The 22,500-nt window shown below is 44.6% G+C and overlaps 3 protein-coding genes across 5 annotated transcripts in view; 1 reads left to right on the top strand and 2 right to left on the bottom strand.

Moving 5' to 3' along the window:
- Positions 1-22,500, bottom strand: part of LOC310725889 (uncharacterized protein) — a 537,758-nt gene that overhangs the window by 144,707 nt on the left and 370,551 nt on the right. The window lies entirely within an intron of this gene.
- On the top strand, positions 827-20,864 carry tmie (transmembrane inner ear). 2 transcript variants are annotated; one of them, XM_083541073.1, is made up of 4 exons: positions 827-1,240; positions 12,536-12,653; positions 16,340-16,489; positions 20,690-20,864. In XM_083541073.1, the coding sequence occupies exons 1-4, from the start codon at positions 1,121-1,123 to the stop codon at positions 20,857-20,859; spliced, it is 558 nt and encodes a 185-aa protein (XP_083397199.1). In that variant the 5' UTR covers positions 827-1,120; the 3' UTR covers positions 20,860-20,864. The 2 variants fall into 2 exon arrangements, with proteins under 2 accessions (XP_083397199.1, XP_083397200.1); XM_083541074.1 differs by lacking the exon at positions 20,690-20,864 and adding an exon at positions 16,759-16,948.
- The window catches only part of pth1r (parathyroid hormone 1 receptor), a 59,327-nt gene continuing 57,987 nt past the window's right edge, over positions 21,161-22,500 (bottom strand). For both annotated transcript variants that reach the window (XM_083540987.1, XM_083540986.1), the window contains one exon: positions 21,161-22,500. This exon is cut by the window's right edge and continues 973 nt beyond it. The gene's annotated coding sequence lies outside the window, so the exon portion shown is untranslated.

The following is a 22,500-nucleotide window of genomic DNA, read 5'->3' as shown; positions in this document are numbered from 1 at the left end:
TTTCACCAGGAACCATCTCATCTCCTGGTCCAGGTTCCTCCCTGCACTTCACAGAGCTCGCCTTTGTTGTCCTGTTTCTCTTCTACATGGCTTTTTATAGAACTAAAATAAAAACTCTGATCTCCAACAAATCCGATCACCTGCCTCACTTGATTCCAGCAGCACATGACCTTCATCAGCTTCTGAACCAGTAAGCTAGCTAGCAGACTTAGCCTGCTATGCTAGTCTAATCTGAGATTCTAATCGAATCCGATCTTAAATCACTTCCTTGAGGTTTGACAGAAATGAAGATCCATTTACCTGAGCAGGTGAGGGTTAAGGGCCTGGCTGGGCTTCAAACTCATGAACTTATGATCAGATGTCCAATGTCTTTTTTTTAGGGTCCAATCACAACAGTTCACGTCCTCACTCATATGCAGTATCGGATCTGATCTAATAAACGTGTACAGAGATGTTAGGCAGATAATAAACAAAAACAAATTACACAAACAAATAGTTTAAACAAATGAAATAAAAACGTGTGTAATAATAAACAAACAAATAAATGAAACATAATAACACATTTTGTTTATATAATAAATTATTAATTATTGTAATTTATGATCTATGATTTATTTATTTATTTATGAATAATTTGTTGCCTGGAGACCGACTCAGTAAAAGCTCACGGCACGTGATCTGTTTATTCGTGACTTGACGTGACATGATGCCGTTGTACCACGAACACGCGGTCAATACGACGTGTCACCCGACACCTCACTCCTCTTTCTGCTCCCTCCATTTCCCGGCCCCTCCCCCACTCCCACCGTAAAAAGTCCCACAATGCTGTGCGTCGCAGGCTGTAAACCACACCGGGTCGTTAATTAATTAATGGCCGTCGGGCAGCGGGTTGATCGCCACACTCGCCATCTCGTCTGTGAGGAAGAACAGATAGAGGAGGAGGAGGTGGAGAAGGTGGAGGAGGAGGACAGGACGGAAAGAGGAGAGGAAAAAGAAAAAAAGACAAGAATAAAGGAAAGGAGAAAAGGAAGGCACTTTCACCCTGTCGGACTATCAATCAACCTGCTGCTGCAGAGAGAGAGGGAGAGAGAGGGAGAGAGAGGGGGAAGAGAGAGAAAGAATGGCGATGGACTGGTCTACACATCCTCCTCCGGCACTGGTTCCGGCTGTGGTGAGCGCTGGAGCGGTTCTGGTTTCCCATTACGTCTTCAATGCTGCTGCCCAAATCCCTGATCCAGCGGTAAGACTTTTCCTTCTTATTCCTTTTCTTTCTTTCATCCTTCCTTCTTCCTCCATCAAATGCAACAACCGCCGTTAAAGAACCTCGACAGCTGCAGCGGGCCGTAAAACCTCCAAAGAACCATCAGAGCAGAGGAGCAGATGATGTGATCTTCGGTTCTTTGTCCGATTCAGAACCCGATGAAAAAAAAAACCTTTGTGACCTGTTCAGGAGCCACATTTATACCATGTTCTAGAGCTTTAGATTACTGGACTTTGGCTTCTTAAAGGCTTCAGATTGTTCTATGGAGGTTCTAGATTTCTAGATACTCTGGGATGTCCGTAAGCCTGCTGTAGAACTTGGCGCAGTGTTTTAGAGTGGTAGCGCTCAAACTGGGAGATGACATACATTCTACATGTTCTAGAGCTGTGCTTCTCTACCTTATCCTCAGTTCAAGGAGTTCTAGAGCAGTAATAAGCCACTAGAGAGGCTCTGGATGTTCTGAAGACTGCCATAGAAGTCAGTGTAGTGTTGTAGCATCATGGTGCTCAAACCAGGACATCACATACATTCCACATGTTCTAGAACCATGGTTCTCTAACTCATCAAGAGTGGCGAGAAGGCTCTAGAAAGGCTCTGAGCTTTTCCTCAGTTAAATGTGTTTAAAAAGAAAGAAAGAAAGAAAGAAAGAAAGAAAGAAAGAAAGAAAGAAAGAAAGAAAAAAAGAAAAAAAGAAAGAAAGAAAGAATAAAAGAAGGAAACTCTAGAAAGGCTCTAGATGTTTTGAAAGCATCTGGATTGTTAGTGATGTTTCATGCCATGTTCTCACACCAAACCTCAAGACCCTGCATAGGTCTAGAACGGAAATCCTCAAACTGAGAACATTTCTAGAATGATTTATGTTCAGAACATTCTAGAACAGTGGTCCTCTGCCAGAGTCACCTGTCCTAATACTTTTGGTCATAAAGTTAAGAGTGCAGCAGGGCGTCACCTGTCCTAATACTTTTGGTCATAAAGTTAAGAGTGCAGCAGGGCGTCAAGGTTTATTGTGTCTATCTATCTATCTATCTATCTATCTATCTGTCTGTCTGTCTGTCTGTCTGTCTGTCTGTCTGTCTGTCTGTCTGTCTGTCTGTCTGTCTGTCTGTCTGTCTATCTATCTATCTATCTATCTATCTATCTATCTATCTATCTATCTGTCTCTCTATCTATCTATCTATCTATCTATCTATCTATCTATCTATCTATCTATCTATCTATCTATCTATCTATCTATCTATCTATCTATCTATACATATGTCAGTGTGTTTGTGTGTGTGTGTGTGTTTGTGTGTGTGTGTGTGTGTGTGTGTGTGTGTGTGTGTGTGTGTGTGTGTTAAAGGTCATGTGAGCAAATGGAGGTTAGGTTCCACATTAAACTGATCACCATCGACTCTGAGATGAAAATAAACACACACTCACACACACGCACACACACACACACACACACACACACACACACACACACACACACACACACACACACACACACACACACACACATTTTGAGATTAGAAGCATACCTGTGTTATTAGCATCAATGCTATCTTCAGCGCTAACCTGCATGCTAAAACATATGATGCATTTTTCCCATATTAGCAAAGCTTAAAATTAGCATTCCAGATCATTATTAGCAAAAGGTGAACTTTTTTATCAGTCACTCAGTGTAAATCACATCACAGTAATTACAATTTTAGCATTTACAAATCCACAAAAAGAGTGCAATTAATGTCATGTTATTAGTGTTAACTTAGTGAAGCAAAAACATTTACTTCAACATTTTCTTTTTACTTTCCTAATTTTGATTTTGATTTTTTAATTTTTTTACACATTTTTTGTTTTGTTTAAAATTGTAAAAAAATCTATAGCTACATTAAAATGGAATTTACAATTGTATTGAAATTTTTGTTTTTTTTTAAATAATGAACTTTATATTTAAAATAATAATAATTTCTAGTAACTTTTTAAAATTAATTTTAATGTACCACATGTGATAATTCAGTCCATTGCTAGCATACACTCGCTACTTAAAGCTTACAGGAAGTAAGCAGGATCTCCAGACTGCTCCAGAAAGTTTCAAAGAACCCAGAGTTGATCAGTATGTTTTTGAGATGAAGCATGGAGCTACGAAGTATTAGACCCTGACCGCCTGCTACTCCCCTGAATTGGACTTTTTTTACTCTATAACCTACTGTAGAGAACTTCTGCTCCTGGAACTTTACCACCAGAGGTCTCCATCAAATCCAGAGGTTCCACCTGTGTTTACCGCACAGACTTCTGCCACTGTCTTTGCTCTGACATTCTCAGTAATGATGTAAAGACCGCACTTCATTATGTTCCTTAGTGAAGTCTCGCCAACTCTCAGTTTGAAACTCGTGTACGGTTACTGCCTCACCATGTTTTTTGGATTTGCCCTTTGATCTGGTGAAACCTCCAGCATGTGGATCTCCACATCGGCTTCCTTTTCAGATCTGACATTTAAACACAAAGAGAGAGAGAGAGAGAGAGAGAGAGAGAGAGAGGGAACAGGAGGAAGAAGGAGGGAGGTGAGGCCGTGACTCGTGTCCTGATGAAAGCTGCTGTAAAAGAGGTTTGATGTCACAGCTGAGAAATGTCACATTCAACTAGCAGAACATCGTATTATTATATTACTTTTCCTCATCTTCATCAGGGTCGCTGTCTCACCTTCACACTTCTCCACCTCATAGGTTCGTTAGCGTGTTGGTTTTACAATGGTGGATTTGAGACGATCAACTCCTGAAGCTGAGAGGATAAAACCTCAAATCTCCTTCAAGTCACAAATACTGCGTATGAGTAACCATGACAACAAGATCAAAGTTAATGAAAAACATGAAGAAGAAAAAGATGAAGATATCTAATGAATCTTAAATATTCACTAATGATGAACATCTCTTTTCTCTCTCTCTCTCTACTGGTCGCTCTATACCTCTCTCTCTCTCTCTCTCTCTTTCTCTCTGCATGTCGTGAGTGTAGGGTGTGAGAACGACTCATGGGTGAAAGGAGCAACTTTAATCTTTAGTTTATTTATTTATTTTTTTCCCTGATCCTATTTTCTTAATTTAACTCTTTCTTTCTGTCATAGTGCGTGTAGAGTGGTGGGGCAGGTGATCGAGAGTGAAGTTTGGTGGGGCAGGTGATCGAGAGTGAAGTTTGGTGGGGCAGGTGATCGAGAGTGAAGTTTGGTGGGGCAGGTGATCGGGAGTGGTGTTTGGTGGGGCAGGTGATCGGGAGTGGTGTTTGGTGGGGCAGGTGATCGGGAGTGGAGTTTGGTGGGGCAGGTGATCAAGAGTGGAGTGTGGTGGGGCAGGTGATCGGGAGTGGAGTTTGGTGGGGCAGGTGATCGAGAGTGGAGTGTGGTGGGGCAGGTGATTGGGAGTGGAGTTTGGTGGGGCAGGGGATCGAGAATGGAGTTTGGTGGGGCAGGTGATCGGGAGTGGAGTTTGGTGGGGCAGGTGATCGGGAGTGGAGTTTGGTGAGGCAGGTGATCGGGAGTGGAGTGTGGTGGGGCAGGTGATCGGGAGTGGAGTGTGGTGGGGCAGGTGATCGGGAGTGGAGTGTTGTGGGGCAGGTGATCGGGAGTGGAGTTTGGTGGGGCAGGTGATCAAGAGTGGAGTTTGGTGGGGCAGGTGATCAAGAGTGGAGTGTGGTGGGGCAGGTGATCGGGAGTGGAGTGTGGTGGGGCAGGTGATCGGGAGTGGAGTTTGGTGGGGCAGGTGATCGGGAGTAGAGTTTGGTGGGGCAGGTGATCGGAGATGGAGTTTGGTGAGGCAGGTGATGGAGTTTGGTGGGGCAGGTGATCGGGAGTGGAGTTTGGTGGGGCAGGTGATCGGAAGTGGAGTTTGGTGGGGCAGGTGATGGAGTTTGGTGGGGCAGGTGATCGGGAGTGGAGTTTGGTGGGGCAGGTGATCGAGAGTGAAGTTTGGTGGGGCAGGTGATCGGGAGTGGAGTTTGGTGGGGCAAGGGATCGAGAATGGAGTTTGGTGGGGCAGGTGATCGGGAGTGGAGTTTGGTGGGGCAGGTGATCAAGAGTGGAGTGTGGTGGGGCAGGTGATCGGGAGTGGAGTTTGGTGGGGCAAGGGATCGAGAATGGAGTTTGGTGGGGCAGGTGATCGGGAGTGGAGTTTGGTGGGGCAGGTGATCAAGAGTGGAGTGTGGTGGGGCAGGTGATCGGGAGTGGAGTTTGGTGGGGCAGGTGATCAAGAGTGGAGTGTGGTGGGGCAGGTGATTGGGAGTGGAGTTTGGTGGGGCAGGGGATCGAGAATGGAGTTTGGTGGGGCAGGTGATCGGGAGTGGAGTTTGGTGGGGCAGGTGATCGGGAGTGGAGTGTGGTGAGGCAGGTAATCGGGAGTGGAGTGTGGTGGGGCAGGTGATCGGGAGTGGAGTGTTGTGGGGCAGGTGATCGGGAGTGGAGTTTGGTGGGGCAGGTGATCAAGAGTGGAGTTTGGTGGGGCAGGTGATCAAGAGTGGAGTGTGGTGGGGCAGGTGATCGGGAGTGGAGTGTGGTGGGGCAGGTGATCGGGAGTGGAGTTTGGTGGGGCAGGTGATCGGGAGTAGAGTTTGGTGGGGCAGGTGATCGGAAGTGGAGTTTGGTGAGGCAGGTGATGGAGTTTGGTGGGGCAGGTGATCGGGAGTGGAGTTTGGTGGGGCAGGTGATCGGAAGTGGAGTTTGGTGGGGCAGGTGATGGAGTTTGGTGGGGCAGGTGATCGGGAGTGGAGTTTGGTGGGGCAGGTGATCAGAAGTGGAGTTTGGTGGGGCAGGGGATGGAGAATGGAGTTTTGTGGGGCATGTGATCGAGAGTGGAGTTTGGTGGGGCATGTGATCGAGAGTGGAGTTTGGTGGGGCAGGTGATCGGGAGTGGAGTGTGGTGAGGCAGGTGATCGGGAGTGGAGTGTGGTGGGGCAGGTGATCGGGAGTGGAGTTTGGTGGGGCAGGTGATCGGGAGTGGAGTGTGGTGGGGCAGGTGATCGGGAGTGGAGTGTTGTGGGGCATGTGATCGGGAGTGGAGTTTGGTGGGGCAGGTGATCGGGAGTGGAGTGTATTGGGGCAGGTGATCGGGAGTAGAGTTTGGTGGGGCAGGTGATCGGGAGTGGAGTTTGGTGGGGCAGGTGATCGGGAGTGGAGTGTGGTGGGGCAGGTGATCGGGAGTGGAGTGTATTAGGGCAGGTAATCGGGTGTGGAGTTTGGTGGGGCAGGTGATCGGGAGTGGAGTTTGGTGGGGCAGGTAATCGGGAGTGGAGTGTGGTGGGGCAGGTGATCGGGAGTGGAGTTTGGTGGGGCGGGTGATCGAGAGTGGAGTTTGGTGGGGCAGGTGTTCGGGAGAGGAGTGTGGTGGGGCAGGTGATCGGGAGTGGAGTTTGGTGGGGCAGGGGATGGAGAATAGAGTTTGGTGGGGCATGTGATCGAGAGTGGAGTTTGGTGGGGCAGGTGATCGGGAGTGGAGTTTTGTGGGGCAGGTGATCAGAAGTGGAGTTTGGTGGGGCAGGGGATGGAGAATGGAGTTTGGTGGGGCATGTGATCGAGAGTGGAGTTTGGTGGGGCAGGTGATCGGGAGTGGAGTTTGGTGGGGCAGGTGATCGGGAGTGGAGTTTGGTGGGGCAGGTGATCAAGAGTGGCGTGTGGTAGGGCAGGTGATCGGGAGTGGAGTTTGGTGGGGCAGGTGATCGAGAGTGGAGTGTGGTAGGGCAGGTGATCGGGAGTGGAGTTTGGTGGGGCAGGTGATCGGGAGTGGAGTTTGGTGGGGCAGGTGATCGGAAGTGGAGTTTGGTGAGGCAGGTGATGGTGTTTGGTGGGGCAGGTGATCAAGAGTGGAGTTTGGTGGGGCAGGTGATCGGAAGTGGAGTTTGGTGAGGCAGGTGATGGAGTGTAGTAGGGCAGGTGATCGGGAGTGGAGTTTGGTGGGGCAGGTGATCAGGAGTGGAATTTGGTGGGGCAGGGGATGGAGAATGGAGTTTGGTGGGGCATGTGATCGAGAGTGGAGTTTGGTGGGGCAGGTGATCGAGAGTGGAGTGTGGTAGGGCAGGTGATCGGAGTGGAGTTTGGTGGGGCAGGTGATCGAGAGTGGAGTGTGGTAGGGCAGGTGATCGGGAGTGGAGTTTGGTGGGGCAGGTGATCGGGAGTGGAGTTTGGTTGGGCAGGTGATTTGAAGTGGAGTTTGCTGAGGCAGGTGATGGAGTTTGGTGGGGCAGGTGATCGGGAGTGGAGTTTGGTGGGGCAGGTAATCGAGAGTGGAGTGTGGTAGGGCAGGTGATCGGGAGTGGAGTTTGTGGGGCAGGTGATCGGGAGTGGAGTTTGGTGGGGCAGGTGATCGAGAGTGGAGTGTGGTAGGGCAGGTGATCGGGAGTGGAGTTTGGTGGGGCAGGTGATCGAGAGTGGAGTGTGGTAGGGCAGGTGATCGGGAGTGGTGTTTGCTGGGGCAGGTGATCGGGAGTGGAGTTTGGTGGGGCATGTGATCGAGAATGGAGTGTGGTAGGGCAGGTGATCGGGAGTGGTGTTTGGTGGGGCAGGTGATCGGGAGTGGAGTTTGGTGGGGCATGTGATCGAGAGTGGAGTTTGGTGGGGCAGGTGATCAGGAGTGGAGTTTGGTGGGGCAGGTGATCGGGAGTGGAGTTTGGTGGGGCAGGTGATCGGGAGTGGAGTTTGGTGGGGCAGGTGATCAAGAGTGGAGTGTGGTAGGGCAGGTGATCAGGAGTGGAGTTTGGTGGGGCAGGTGATCGAGAGTGGAGTGTGGTAGGGCAGGTGATCGGGAGTGGAGTTTGGTGGGGCAGGTGATCGGGAGTGGAGTTTGGTGGGGCAGGTGATCGGAAGTGGAGTTTGGTGAGGCAGGTGATGGAGTTTGGTGGGGCAGGTGATCAGGAGTGGAGTTTGGTGGGGCAGGTGATCGGAAGTGGAGTTTGGTGGGGCAGGTGATGGAGTTTGGTGGGGCAGGTGATCGGGAGTGGAGTTTGGTGGGGCAGGTGATCGAGTGTAGAGTGTGGTAGGGCAGGTGATCGGGAGTGGAGTTTGGTGGGGCAGGTGATCAGGAGTGGAGTTTGGTGGGGCAGGGAATGGAGAATGGAGTTTGGTGGGGCATGTGATCGAGAGTGGAGTTTGGTGGGGCAGGTGATCGAGAGTGGAGTGTGGTAGGGCAGGTGAACGGGAGTGGAGTTTGGTGGGGCAGGTGATCGAGAGTGGAGTGTGGTAGGGCAGGTGATCGGGAGTGGAGTTTGGTAGGGCAGGTGATCGGGAGTAGAGTTTGGTGTGGCAGATGATCGGGAGTGGAGTTTGGTGGGGCAGGTGATCGGAAGTGGAGTTTGGTGAGGCAGGTGATGGAGTTTGGTGGGGCAGGTGATCAGGAGTGAAGTTTGGTGGGGCAGGTGATCGGAAGTGAAGTTTGGTGGGGCAGGTGATGGAGTTTGGTGGAGCAGGTGATCGGGAGTGGAGTTTGGTGGGGCAGGTGATCGAGTGTAGAGTGTGGTAGGGCAGGTGATCGGGAGTGGAGTTTGGTGGGGCAGGTGATCAGGAGTGGAGTTTGGTGGGGCAGGGGATAGAGAATGGAGTTTGGTGGGGCATGTGATCGAGAGTGGAGTTTGGTGGGGCAGGTGATCGAGAGTGGAGTGTGGTAGGGCAGGTGATCGGAGTGGAGTTTGGTGGGGCAGGCGATCGAGAGTGGAGTGTGGTAGGGCAGGTGATCGGGAGTGGAGTTTGGTGGGGCAGGTGATCGGAAGTGGAGTTTGGAGGGGCAGGTGATTTGAAGTGGAGTTTGGTGAGGCAGGTGATCGGGAGTGGAGTGTGGTAGGGCAGGTGATCGGGAGTGGAGTTTGGTGGGGCAGGTGATCAGGAGTGGAGTTTGTTGGGGTAGGGAATGGAAAATGGAGTTTGGTGGGGCATGTGATCGAGAGTGGAGTTTGGTGGGGCAGGTGATCGGGAGTGGAGTTTGGTGGGGCAGGTGATCGGAAGTGGAGTTTGGTGAGGCAGGTGATGGAGTTTGGTGGGGCAGGTGATCGGGAGTGGAGTTTGGTGGGGCAGGTGATTGAGAGTGGAGTTTGGTGGGGCATGTGATCGAGAGTGGAGTTTGGTGGGGCAGGTGATAAGGAGTGGAGTTTGGTGGGGCAGGTGATCGGGAGTGGAGTTTGGTGGGGCAGGTGATCAAGAGTGGAGTGTGGTAGGGCAGGTGATCGGGAGTGGAGTTTGATGGGGCAGGTGATCGAGAGTGGAGTGTGGTAGGGCAGGTGATCGGGAGTGGAGTTTGGTGGGGCAGGTGATCGGGAGTGGAGTTTGGTGGGGCAGGTGATCGGAAGTGGAGTTTGGTGAGGCAGGTGATGGAGTTTGGTGGGGCAGGTGATCAGGAGTGGAGTTTGGTGGGGCAGGTGATCGGAAGTGGAGTTTGGTGGGGCAGGTGATGGAGTTTGGTGGGGCAGGTGATCGGGAGTGGAGTTTGGTGGGGCAGGTGATCGAGGGTAGAGTGTGGTAGGGCAGGTGATCGGGAGTGGAGTTTGGTGGGGCAGGTGATCAGGAGTGGAGTTTGGTGGGGCAGGGAATGGAGAATGGAGTTTGGTGGGGCATGTGATCAAAAGTGGAGTTTGGTGGGGCAGGTGATCGAGAGTGGAGTGTGGTGGGGCAGGTGATCGGGAGTGGAGTGTGGTAGGGCAGGTAATCGGGAGTGGAGTTTGGTGGGGCAGGTGATCGGGAGTGGAGTGTGGTAGGGCAGGTAATCGGGAGTGGAGTTTGGTGGGGCAGGTGATCGAGAGTGGAGTGTGGTAGGGCAGGTGATTGGGAGTGGAGTTTGGTGGGGCAGGTGATCGAGAGTGGAGTGTGGTAGGGCAGGTAATCGGGAGTGGAGTTTGGTGGGGCAGGTGATCGAGAGTGGAGTGTCGTAGGGCAGGTGATTGGGAGTGGGATACAGTGTCAAATGTTACGCCTTTTATTTCCAACGCCAACATTGAGAAGGAACTCAACATGTTTGGGAACACCAGAAATACAATTTGAAATAAAACTGGAAGTGAAACAGGAAGTGAAGCAGCTGGTCCCAAAGTGGCTCCAGCAGCCGGGGAGGAAAACGTGACAGAATAGACCAGTGTCAGTGAAAATCCCGTAGGTGAACCCATTTAGACACAAATATAGGAGAAAACAGACACACACTGTGATAAAACTGTAGTACGAGTCTGTGACAGTGGGAATGATAATGTGGAGGTGTGTGTGGACCGTGGAGATGATAGTGGTGATGTTCAAAGTGGGGTTGAGGCTGGCAGCAGTGAAGGTGTGGAAGTAACACACTCCTCTCTAGAAAGGAAAGTCATGCTGCATCTGAAACTGCCAGATGGGACTTCAACATCCGACCCATAAAAAATGAGGGATATCGCAAAAGACTTTTATACGGATCTGTTCAATGCCGGTGAATGCGATCTCAACCGCATGAAGGAGCTACTGAAGGATCTACCAAGGCTAACAGATGCACAGAGATGGTGTCTAGACACAGAGATTCAGCTGGAGTAAATGTCTAAGGCAGTGGATCAGCTCTCCACTGGACGGTCTCCAGGAATAAATGGACTTCCTTTTTTGCATTAGCGGTTTTTATTAAAAGATGACTTGTTTCAAGTGTACAGGACGTCCCACAAAAAAGAACGAGCTGCTGATCAGCTGCAGAAGAGCCGTTTTATAAGAACTGGAGACCAGTATCACTGCTGTGCACCGACTATAAGATTCTTGTAAAGTGTATTTCAAACCGAATAAAACTGGTTTTTAGAACACATTCTTAATGACTTCCAAACATACTATGTACCAAACAGAACAAAGGTGGAGCACCTCTTCCTCATACGTGACATAATTACATCAGCCAGCAGCAGTAATACAGATGTGGGACTGTTCTCTACTGACCAGGAAAAAGTCTTTGATAGAGTTGATCATAAATATTTATTTGAAACCCTTAAAGCTTTTGGTTTGGGTGAGAATTTGATTTCTATCCTGGAGCTGCTGCATTGTTGAAGGTGGGGGTTTGGACTACGTGACCCAGTCCAGCTGCACAGGGGCATCAGGGAGGCCTGCCCGCTATCAGCTCTGATGGAGGAAATGTACCTTCTATAAAATAGACGATTCAGAAGATCACCTGTTTCTACACTGAGTACTGTTCTGGGTGGTAGAGGAACAGGGCAGAGACCTACTAATAACTTCTTTATTTGGGATCTTTGAGCTGAAATACATGAGTACAGACAGAAAACATCTCTACTTTATTAACTCCCTAACAGGAGAAGTAAAGCTGGTAATCTGGTGAAGGTACAGTAGATCCTGAGGTGATGGTTAAAGCATTAATATCTGCAGGCTCAGGCTGGAGTTCATCTGTTACACACAATCTGGATGCTTTTGTTCCTGGACACTGAATGATGTCGTGTTCACACTGGACCAGAATCAGCAACTGCTTTAAATCTGTGATGTGTTATTGTGTGTGTCCTCATTTAATCCAAGTGTGTGTTTTTAATCTGTGCATAAGGTTTTATTATTTACACACACACACACACACACACACACACACACACACACACACACACACACACACACACACACACACACACACTGGGATTCATTCAGTAATTTTACCTTCTCATTTTACCCATTTAAATATTTATGTAATTATCAATCCAGCTGTTTATTTATTTATTTATTTATTTATTTATTTATTTATTTATTTATTTATTTATTTACATATTTACGTGACTACTGAGGAACACTGTCATGGTTTAGGTACCAAGCAGGAATGTTAACAGTGTCATATAAATATAGGTGTGTGAAAGTCAAGTCTCTCTTTTTCTCTCTCTCTCTCTCTCTCTCTCTCTCTCTCTCTCTCTCTCTCTCTCTCTCTCTCTCTCTCTCTCTCTCTCTACCTCTCTCTCTCTCTCTCTCTCTCTCTCTCTCTCTCTCTCTCTCTACCTCTCTCTTTCTCTCTCTCTCTCTCTCTCTCTCTCTCTCTCTCTCTCTCTCTCTCTCTCTCTCACTCTCTACCTCTCTCTCTCTCTCTCTCTCTCTCTCTTTCTCTACCTCTCTCTCTCTCTCTCTCTCCTCTCTCTCTCTCTCTCTCTCTCTCTCTCTCTCTCTCTTCCCCTGTTTCTTTCCATCCTGTTCTTTCTCCCCCCCTATTTTTTTCTCTCTGTCCCTGTCTTTCTCTCCCTATACCAGTTTTCCTCTTTTCCTGTCTCTCCCTTTCTATTTCTCTCTCTATTTCTCCTGCTTTTTGCTCTCTTTCTCTTACCCCTGTCTCTCTTTCCTGCCCCCCCTCTCTCTTTCAGCTCTTACCCACAGACCCTCCCCAGAAGCCGGACCCCATCACCTCAGAAACAGTGGTGTTTTGGGGACTTCGTCTTTGGCAGGTTGTGGGGATTTTCTCCATGTTTGTTCTCGCCATCAGTAAGTTGCATCACACATTTTATTGCATGTTAAAAATACTGTTGTTTAACTGACGTTGGTATGGAACTTCTCTGTGTGGGCGGAGCTTATGAGCATTTTCCTTGGTTGTGGACTGTAAATAACACCATCTAAAGCAATAAGCTTAGCTAACATTAGGGTTAGCACTAGACAAGTAGCCATATAGGTATATTTATACGCATGTACTAAAACAGAAAATATTAAACATATTTGCTGAAGTTAGTGAAGATCACATTTCTGATTGGTTGATTGATATTTAGCTTGAATTTGACTCCGCCCTCTTTTACTTAGAGTTCATATAAAGTTTTGTGTTTCAGAAAGTTTTTACCTTCCTTTTTTCCAGCGATTTATTGCAGAGATTCCAGGACTTTTGGAATAGGGATTAAGCACATCACAATTTCTTCAGATCTGGAACTCCAGAGATCATAAACCTTTAAAATTCCAAGCAGGTGCCTTCATGTGTCTCACAATGAAAAGAGCTGCTCCCCCATCCACAAAGCTCAGATCAGTAGAGTGCTACAGTGATGGATGAGCTTCTGCAGGTTTCTCCAATCTCCACAAATGATCTCTTGAGCTCACCAGATTGACCATCAGGTTCTTGGTCACATCTCTCATAACAGAGGCTTCTTCTTCCTCTCCACTAATCAGCTGTGGGAAGAGTCCTGCTTTTTTAAACTACTTAAACTAAAAAAAACATTTAAGAATGACTGCGGTCACTGTACTCTCTGGAACCCTCAACTGAGCAAAAATATTCAGTTGACCTTTACAGATCTGTTCCTCAGAAACACAATCATGAGATGTTTTTAGTTGTTTTTAGACGTTTTCTACAGATCAGAGCAAAAAGAAAAAAAGCCAGGAAAGGAACTGGCTCCACAGCTTTAAATGCTACAATTTAAGAAAAGTAGAGAAGTTCTGCTCCATTGAAGGTTCTCAAGAGCACAGTGATCTCCATATGGAGTTTGGAAGATCAAAGACATTGTGGCTGGTCTTCATGGATGAGCTACTTGATCTCATCAGCATAAAAGCATCTGCTTTGAATTGTAAAGTATTTTGTGATTTCAGCTTAAATCTCTCTGGAGAATTTGAAAGTCAGGAGAAATTAGATATACTTTATCTTATCATTTCATCCTCACCTCATCCTTATCTCCTCATCTCACTCTCACTTTGTCTCTAACATTCTTTTTATCCTCACCTTATTCTCACATTATAATTATCTTCTTCTGTCATCTCATCTGCCCATTCTCACCTCAACCTTATCTTATCCTTAACTCATCCTCATCCACACATTATCCTTCTCTACTCATTCTTACCTCTTATCTCCTCACCTCATTCTCATCTTATATCTCCTCAACTCATTCTCACCTCATTTCACCTCATATCTCCTCATCTCATCCTCACCTCATATCTACTCACCTCATCCTCACCTCTTATCTCCTCACCTCATCCTCACTTAATTCACACCCCATATCTCCTCACTTCATTCACACCTCATAACTCATCATCTCATCTTCACCTCATCCTTATCTCCTCACCTCATCGTCATTTCATTCACACCTCATAACTCATCATCTCATCTTCACCTCATCCTTATCTCCTCACCTCATCCTCATTTCATTCACACCTCATAACTCATCATCTTATCTTCACCTCATCCTTATCTCCTCACCTCATCCTCATTTCATTCACACCTCATAACTCATCTCATCTTCACCTCATCCTTATCTCCTCACCTCATCCTCATTTCATTCACACCTTATAACTCATCATCTCATCTTCACCTCATCCTTATCTCCTCACCTCATCCTCATTTCATTCACACCTCATAACTCATCATCTCATCTTCACCTCATCCTTATCTCCTCACCTCATCCTCATTTCATTCACACCTCATAACTCATCTCATCTTCACCTCATCCTTATCTCCTCACCTCATCCTCATTTCATTCACACCTCATAACTCATCATCTCATCTTCACCTCATCCTTATCTCCTCACCTCATCCTCATTTCATTCACACCTCATAACTCATCATCTCATCTTCACCTCATCCTTATCTCCTCACCTCATCCTCATTTCATTCACACCTCATAACTCATCATCTTATCTTCACCTCATCCTTATCTCCTCACCTCATCCTCATTTCATTCACACCTCATAACTCATCTCATCTTCACCTCATCCTTATCTCCTCACCTCATCCTCATTTCATTCACACCTCATAACTCATCATCTCATCTTCACCTCATCCTTATCTCCTCACCTCATCCTCATTTCATTCACACCTCATAACTCATCATCTCATCTTCACCTCATCCTTATCTCCTCACCTCATCCTCATTTCATTCACACCTCATAACTCATCTCATCTTCACCTCATCCTTATCTCCTCACCTCATCCTCATTTCATTCACACCTCATAACTCATCATCTCATCTTCACCTCATCCTTATCTCCTCACCTCATCCTCATTTCATTCACACCTCATAACTCATCATCTCATCTTCACCTCATCCTTATCTCCTCACCTCATCCTCATTTCATTCACACCTCATAACTCATCATCTCATCTTCACTTCATCCTTATCTCCTCACCTCATCCTCATTTCATTCACACCTCATAACTCATCATCTCATCTTCACCTCATCCTTATCTCCTCACCTCATGCTCATTTCATTCACACCTCATAACTCATCATCTCATCTTCACCTCATCCTTATCTCCTCACCTCATCCTCACTTCATTCACATCGCATATCTCCTCATTTCATCCTCACCTTATCCTTACCTCGTATCTCCTCACTTCATTCACATGCATCCTCATCTCCTTACCTCATCTTCACCTCATCCTTATCTCCTCACCTCATCCTCACTTCATTTACACCTCACTCATCTCAACCCCCAACTCATCCTCACCTCGTATATCTTCACTTCATCCACACATTATCCTTATCTCCTCATCTCATTCTCACCTCATCCTTACCTCCTCACCCCATCTTCACCTCATCCTTATCTCCTTACCTCAAGCTTACCTTGTGCTAAACTTATCCTCACCTCATCCTTATCTTCAACTCACCCTCACCTAATCCTTTCATCCTCACCTCATACCTCTTTTATCCTTACCTCATCCTCAACTCATTCTTGTCTCCTCCACATCTGATCATCATCTCATACGCATGTTATCCTTATTTAATCCTCAAATCCTCCTTACCTGAGGTGGTATTAATAATCTACACCTCACCCTCACCTCATCCACTAATGAAACACAGAGCTGCTAGTGTCTGATTACAGAGAAATCAACCTGTAGAGAAACATTAGATTCAGTGTTCATGATTTTGGTTCACGATGATATCTGATATTAATCATAACATCTGATTACTGAGGGCATTAATTGATTGATTGATGTTTAAATCTTTTTGTTTAGTTTTTTGTCTCTATATGGTTCTTTACTGCAGTCTCTCCCTCGTCTCATCTGTCGATAATGTAATAGAGTATATTAGATGTTTATATTAATATACACTGAGTTGTAAAGATTGCGGTGTGTGTGTCTGTGTGTGTGTGTGTGTCTGTGTGTGTGTGTGTGTGTGTGTGTGTCTGTGTGTGTGTGTGTGTGTGTGTGTGTCTGTGTGTGTGTGTGTGTGTGTGTGTGTGTGTGTGTGTGTATGTTTCAGTCATCACACTGTGCTGCATCTTTAAATGTCGAGTTCCTCGAACCAAGAAGGAGATCGAAGCTCGTCACGCTCAGAGACTGGCGGCGAAAAACTATGCTAACACACTGGAGACTGTACCTCCACTCAATGAGCTCACTGAGATACCAGGAGGTACAGACACACACACACACACACACACACACACACACACACACACACACACACACACACACACACACACACACACACACACACACACACATTAACTAATACTGTGAGTATTGCTCACTCTTTATGCTAGTTATTATGTTACTGCATGTTCAATACACTTCTGTTTCCTGTTCAATTCTCTTTTCTTTTTCTGACTTTCCTACTCTGCCTTTGTGTGTGTGTGTGTGTGTGTGTGTGTGTGTGTGTGTGTGTGTGTGTGATCCCCTTAGTGATTCGTACCTTATCTGAGCATGTGCAGACACGTGACACTAATCAACTTCCTGCTGTCAATGAGGAAGAAGAACCAACTAATCAGATCGCTCAGAACTAGACAGGCTTAAACCCTATCCTTGATGCCTGTCTGTCTATACTCTTTCTTTCTTTCTTTCTTTCTTTCTTTCTTTCTTTCTTTCTTTCTTTCTTTCTTTCTTTCTTTCTTTCTTTCTTTCTTTCTTTCTTTCTTTCTTTCTGTCCGTCCGTCCGTCTGTCCGTCTGTCTATACTGTGTTTGTCTATCTTTCTTTCTGTCTGTCTGTCTGTCTGTCTGTCTGTCTGTCTGTCTGTCTGTCTAGCAGTCTGTTTTTTTTTTTTTTTGTGACTGTCTCTTTCTTCATCTGTCTAAATTTCATTCTGTCCGTCCGTCTGTCTGTCTGTCTGTCTGTCTGTCTGTCTGTCTGTCTGTCTGTCTGTCTGTCTGTCTGTCTGTCTGTCTGTCTGTCCCATGTTGATGTCTCATCTTGTATTACAGACTCAATAAACTGGTCAGTTACTCTTCTTCTTCTTCTCTTCATCTATTTGTTTCTTCTCTCTATTGTGTTTTCTTCTTCCTTGTCTCGATCCCAGAGACAACACACCAATAATCAATTAATCCAACACATGCTGCAGTGCAAAAGTATTCACCCCTCCAGCTCTCCCCATTTCAGTTAGAAGCAGACTTCTTTAGGGTTTTACTCCTTCACAGTGCTATGAATGTTTAATTAGACACAAATAAGACAAGTTCATGATAAGTCAGCATTTTATTCAGCAAAATAATCTTTGAATTTTTAAAAATTGTAATTAGCAAATATAAACAATAAGACCAAGTATTTGTGGACACCTGATCATAAGATTGGTATGTGCTTCTTTTTTGAATATCGCATTTCACATTTAGTCTCTATTTTCTCTTATAATAACCTTCAGTCTTCTGGATAGATGTTCCACTAGATTTTGTGGAGATTCATGCAGCTACAAGAATGTTAGTAAAGTACTGATGTAGGTGAGGAGGTTCCTGGGGTGCAGTCAGGGTTCATACTCATCTCAAAGATGTTCAATAGGTTTAGAGCTCTAAAGTAGGAGATCTTTCCAAACCATCAAAAGCAGATCTTCATGGAGCTGGAATTATAGAGCATTGTACCAGGTTTAGGTCTCCTAGTTTAAGTAACTGGAAAGTTTCTTTCTAGGACCAGTGGAATTGTAAATAATTACATTAACTGCGTTTTTTTTTTAACATTGAACACATTTTTCAGAGACTCTTTCGTCTGTCAGAGCTCCTGATCTCAGCCTTTCCTTTCGTCTCATGTTCCTTTTCATCTTTAATGGACTTTTATTGGTCAAACATCTTTCTCACACTCTTTTTCTGTTGTTTTTTTATATATATATATATATATATATAATTAATTGGGACAGCAGGGCTCAGATTTTTTACATACAAATTATTACATTGAATAATTTATTGTAAATGTAAGTAATAAATACTGTGTGCTTCTTTCATAGTTAACAAATACTCAAGTTGCCTCATCTAAGATCTTTAGATTCCTCTAATCACACCTCCCTAAGTTTAGTAATAGATTAAATTTTTTATTGATTAAAGCCGCTTGCAGTGTTTTTGGGGCCAAGCACCTAAAGTCATGGTGGAATTCTCTGACTGTTGAAGGTCTAAATGAACAAAACTGATGATAAACTGCGATGATGATCGGAAGAAATTTGAAAGGAGGAGCAATAATGGTATTAAGAGTAAACACATAGAACATGTTCCTGCTTATTTTGACCAGTAGATGGCACTGGCTAGAGATTTGTTTAATAGCCTTTGGTTAGGGTCCCAAAGATACGAACCAAGGTTTGCATTAGTGCACAAAATCATTGCTGGGATACAGCTTCACTTCCTGTTTCACTGGTTTTCTGTCAAATTTGTTCGCTTGGTGCAGACGAAGGGTTTTTAATATCAGAACTGTTTTGATGGAACAGTCCTTCTGTCAATTTGTCTGCCAAATTTGGTGCAAATCCGACCAGATTTGAGAGAAGACTTTTTTGACCAAAATACAATATGGTGGGAAAATTAAATTGACATTGTTGACATCATAGGATGCGTTGAACTCAACTGGAACTGAGGAATTCAGGGAGGCTTTGAAATCTTTGGACTTTTCAACCCAAAAGTTAAGACCGTACACATACTTACTATAACCTGGTGAACAGCTGTTTTCAGATCTCTTTTTAGACGTTCAACAGGGTCAAGTCTGGGTTCTGGCTGGGCCACTCAAAGACATTCACAGAGTCGTCCTGTAGCCACTTCTTTGTTATCTTGCCTGTGCTCAGGGTCGTTGTCCTGTTGGAAGATGAACCGATGCCCCAGTCTGAGGGGAAAATGGTGGTATTGTCCAGGTGATTAGCGGCACCTGGTTTCCTCCAGACATGACGCTTGGCATTCAGGCCAAAGAGTTCAATCTTTGTTTCTTATGGGCTGAAAGTCCCTTAGGTGCCTTTTGGCAAACTCCAGGTGGGCCATCATGTACCTTTTACTGAGGAGTGGCTTCTGTCTGGCAACTTTACCATACAGGGCTGATTGCTGGAGTGCTGCAGAGATGGTTGTTCTTCTGGAAGGTTCTCCTCTCTCAACAGAAAAAACACTGGTTACCATCGGGTTCTTGGTCACCTCCCTGACTGGGTAGCACTGCTCTAGGAAGAGTCCTGGTGGTTCCAAACTTCTTCCATTTACCGATGATGGAGGCCACTGTGCTCATTGGGACCTTCAATGCTGCAGAAATGTTTCTTTCTCCTTCCCCAGATCTGTGCCTCCATACAATCTTGTCTCTGAAGACTACACACAGTTCCTTGGACTTCATGACTTGGTTTGTGCTCTGACATGCCCTGTAACTGTAGGGTTTTCTCTAGACAGGTGTGTGTCTTTTTTTTAGAATTTTAGGGAAAATAATTGAAACCATTTTGGAATAAAACTGTAACATAACAAACTGTGGAAAAAGTGAAGCTCAGAAAACTTTCAGGATGCAATGAAACTACAAACAACTCGTCCAATCTTCATCTCAATGTGATGTGATGTGACACGTGGCACAATATTATTACACACATTTGTTCTTATGGTTATATGATTACCATTATCTCATAAAGGGTGTAATATAACACACACACACACACACACACACACACACACACACACACACACACACACACACACACACACACACACACATAAACAGACTGAGTAGACAGAGAGAAGCAGCAGTAACGGCACATTGATGTTGTTAGCATGTAAATTAGTGATTCATATGCAGAAGGTAAACACCTGTCCACCTGCACACACACACACACACACACACACAGACACACACACACAGACACAGACACACTAATGTCCAGGAGACATGCTGTAGGGTAAACAACATCATATGTTAATGTGTGATTATATAACAGAGCTGCAGGTGATCAACTCAGTGACACATCATACACACACACACACACACACACACACACACACACACACACACACACACACACACACACACGCACACACGAATAAATTCATTTTTAGCATGTAAAACATTTAAAAACCCACATTTTTTGACAGAGTGAAAATGTGAATTATTTATTTTTTATGTAGTTATTTATCAGGTTACTATGGCAACGCCCCTCACCATTGCCACCTTCTTTTCGTTTCTGGCATTGTTGTGTATGTGTTTGTAGTTTGTGTTGTTGTTTATGCTGTTTGTGTTGTTTATATTGCTGTTCTCTGTTGCTGTTATTGTTTGTGTGGCTGTTTGTGATGTTGATTGTGTTGTGTATGTTGTTTATTGTTTTGTTGATGTGTGTGGTCGTTGTTTGTATTGCTTTTATTGTTTGTGTTGTTGTTTGTATTGCTCTTATTGTTTACGTTATTTATGCTGTTGTTTAGCGGCAAAGGTGGAGGTGAACACGGTGGCAGAAAAGGTGGATGAAGAGAAGAAGAAAGAGAAAGAGGGAAAGAAAGGAGTGAAGGAGGGAAAAGGGGCGGAGAAGAAAGGCCAATCGGAGGAGGAAAAAGGGGAAAAAGGGGGCGGGGCCAAAAAACCTGCAAAGAAGTGATTGTGCTAAATGATTTTTTTCTGTAGTGAAATGTTCCTTTCATTTTCTAAAGAAGTGAATTTTTTTATTGATCTGAATGTAAACATTTTTAAATTTGTTAAAAAAAAAAATCAATAAAACTTTTCCTGTTGATTAAAAATTTCTGATTTTTCATTTATGACTAATATTTATATATATAATGATTATAATAAAGATAATAATGATGAGCCACTTGTTCTTTCAATTGTGTACAGATTTTATACACACACACACACACACACACACACACACACACACACACACACACACACACACACACACATTATAAACATTAATTCCTTTATTATTTTGTGCAACTTTGTTTTTAATACTGTTTAATAAAAATAATGTCATCACAGTGAGATACACACACACACACACACACACACACACACACACACACACACACACACACACACACACACACACACATTACACATACTAACACATCAGGTGCTAATCAGATACTTACACAATCTTTAAGAATTTCTGACTGTAATTTCAACAATAGAGACATAAGGGGAAAAAAAATCACAATAAATGTACAAAATAAAAAGAATGATTTAGTTTCTTTGCTTCAATTATACTTACAGAAACAAAAACTATACAGTATGTTTTTAAAGAAGAATATTTTAGGCATTTCTGACTTTTTTTGTAAAAATGAAGCACAAAAAGAAAAGAAGGAAAGAGTAAAAAAAAAAAAACCCACAATAAGAAATAAAAACTTTTTAAAGCAACATGGCTAATATTTTAATCAATCACTGATTTCTAAAAAAAAATATCAAATGCCCTGAAACGTGACTGATTTAAATGTGAGCCGTTTTTGATAATAAAAATCACTTTTTGTTGCTGAATCAGTTTTTAAAAAGCATACAGAGGATACAGAGTTAGCGAACACGCTTAATTAGCAAGTTAGCGACTGAGAAAAAAAGGATGAGGTTCTTTAATTGTTTAACGAGCAGATCCTCAGCGATCCTGACAGTTCTGTAGTTAGCTCAGGGCTTTGTTTAGATGAAATGTTTGATTAAAAGCAGCTAGCATTGTTGCTTTAATAAGTGAATTAGACCCATTTAGCATTAGCATCACATTACAGAAACATTAGCATGCTCGTTTTCTAGCACAATATAAACATTTTCAGTTTTTCTGTAAACATTTTGACATGAATACGAGCCCTGACACACCATTTACACACTAAGTTGATTCACGCACTTTACAATTTTACACTTTTACAACATAAATCATTTGAAAAAATGTATTTGCTAGTGGAGTTACGTTGAAGAATTTAAATTAGCATAAATTGTATGGTCATTTACATACTATCATGCTAGTTGTACTTGAGTTAGCTAAGCTAGCTCAACAACTAAACAATATTCCTGTTAGCTTTTTCTAAAGGAATGTAAATTATGACAAAAAAATGAAAACAGTAAGTGGTGTCACGGCAAAATTTACCCCCAAATACATTGGACAGATTTTTCACAAAAAAATCGAATTAGAGAAGAAATTAGCGAGCAATGCTGAGCAGGGGCATGTAGCATAGCGACGAAGTTCTGAAGACCTGGAAAGTCATTTCATGAAAAAATATAAAAACCTGAAGGTGTGTGGTGTGAAGATGTGTGAAGGTGT

The sequence above is a fragment of the Silurus aristotelis genome (assembly GCF_946808225.1).
Source record: "Silurus aristotelis genome assembly, chromosome: 5".
In the NCBI taxonomy this organism is placed as follows: Eukaryota; Metazoa; Chordata; class Actinopteri; order Siluriformes; family Siluridae; genus Silurus; species Silurus aristotelis.
Note: the sequence above shows the minus strand (reverse complement) of the source record. Positions and strands in the feature narration are given on the sequence as shown.

What these genes read in the sequence shown, in the direction of transcription:
- tmie (XM_083541073.1), top strand. Translation starts at nt 1,121, where the DNA reads ATGGCGATGGACTGGTCTACACATCCTCCTCCGGCACTGGTTCCGGCT. An exon ending in CATGTTTGTTCTCGCCATCA is followed by an intron (nt 12,654 to 16,339) that starts GTAAGTTGCATC and finishes TGTATGTTTCAG; the next exon opens with TCATCACACTGTGCTGCATC. An exon ending in GCTCACTGAGATACCAGGAG is followed by an intron (nt 16,490 to 20,689) that starts GTACAGACACAC and finishes GCTGTTGTTTAG; the next exon opens with CGGCAAAGGTGGAGGTGAAC.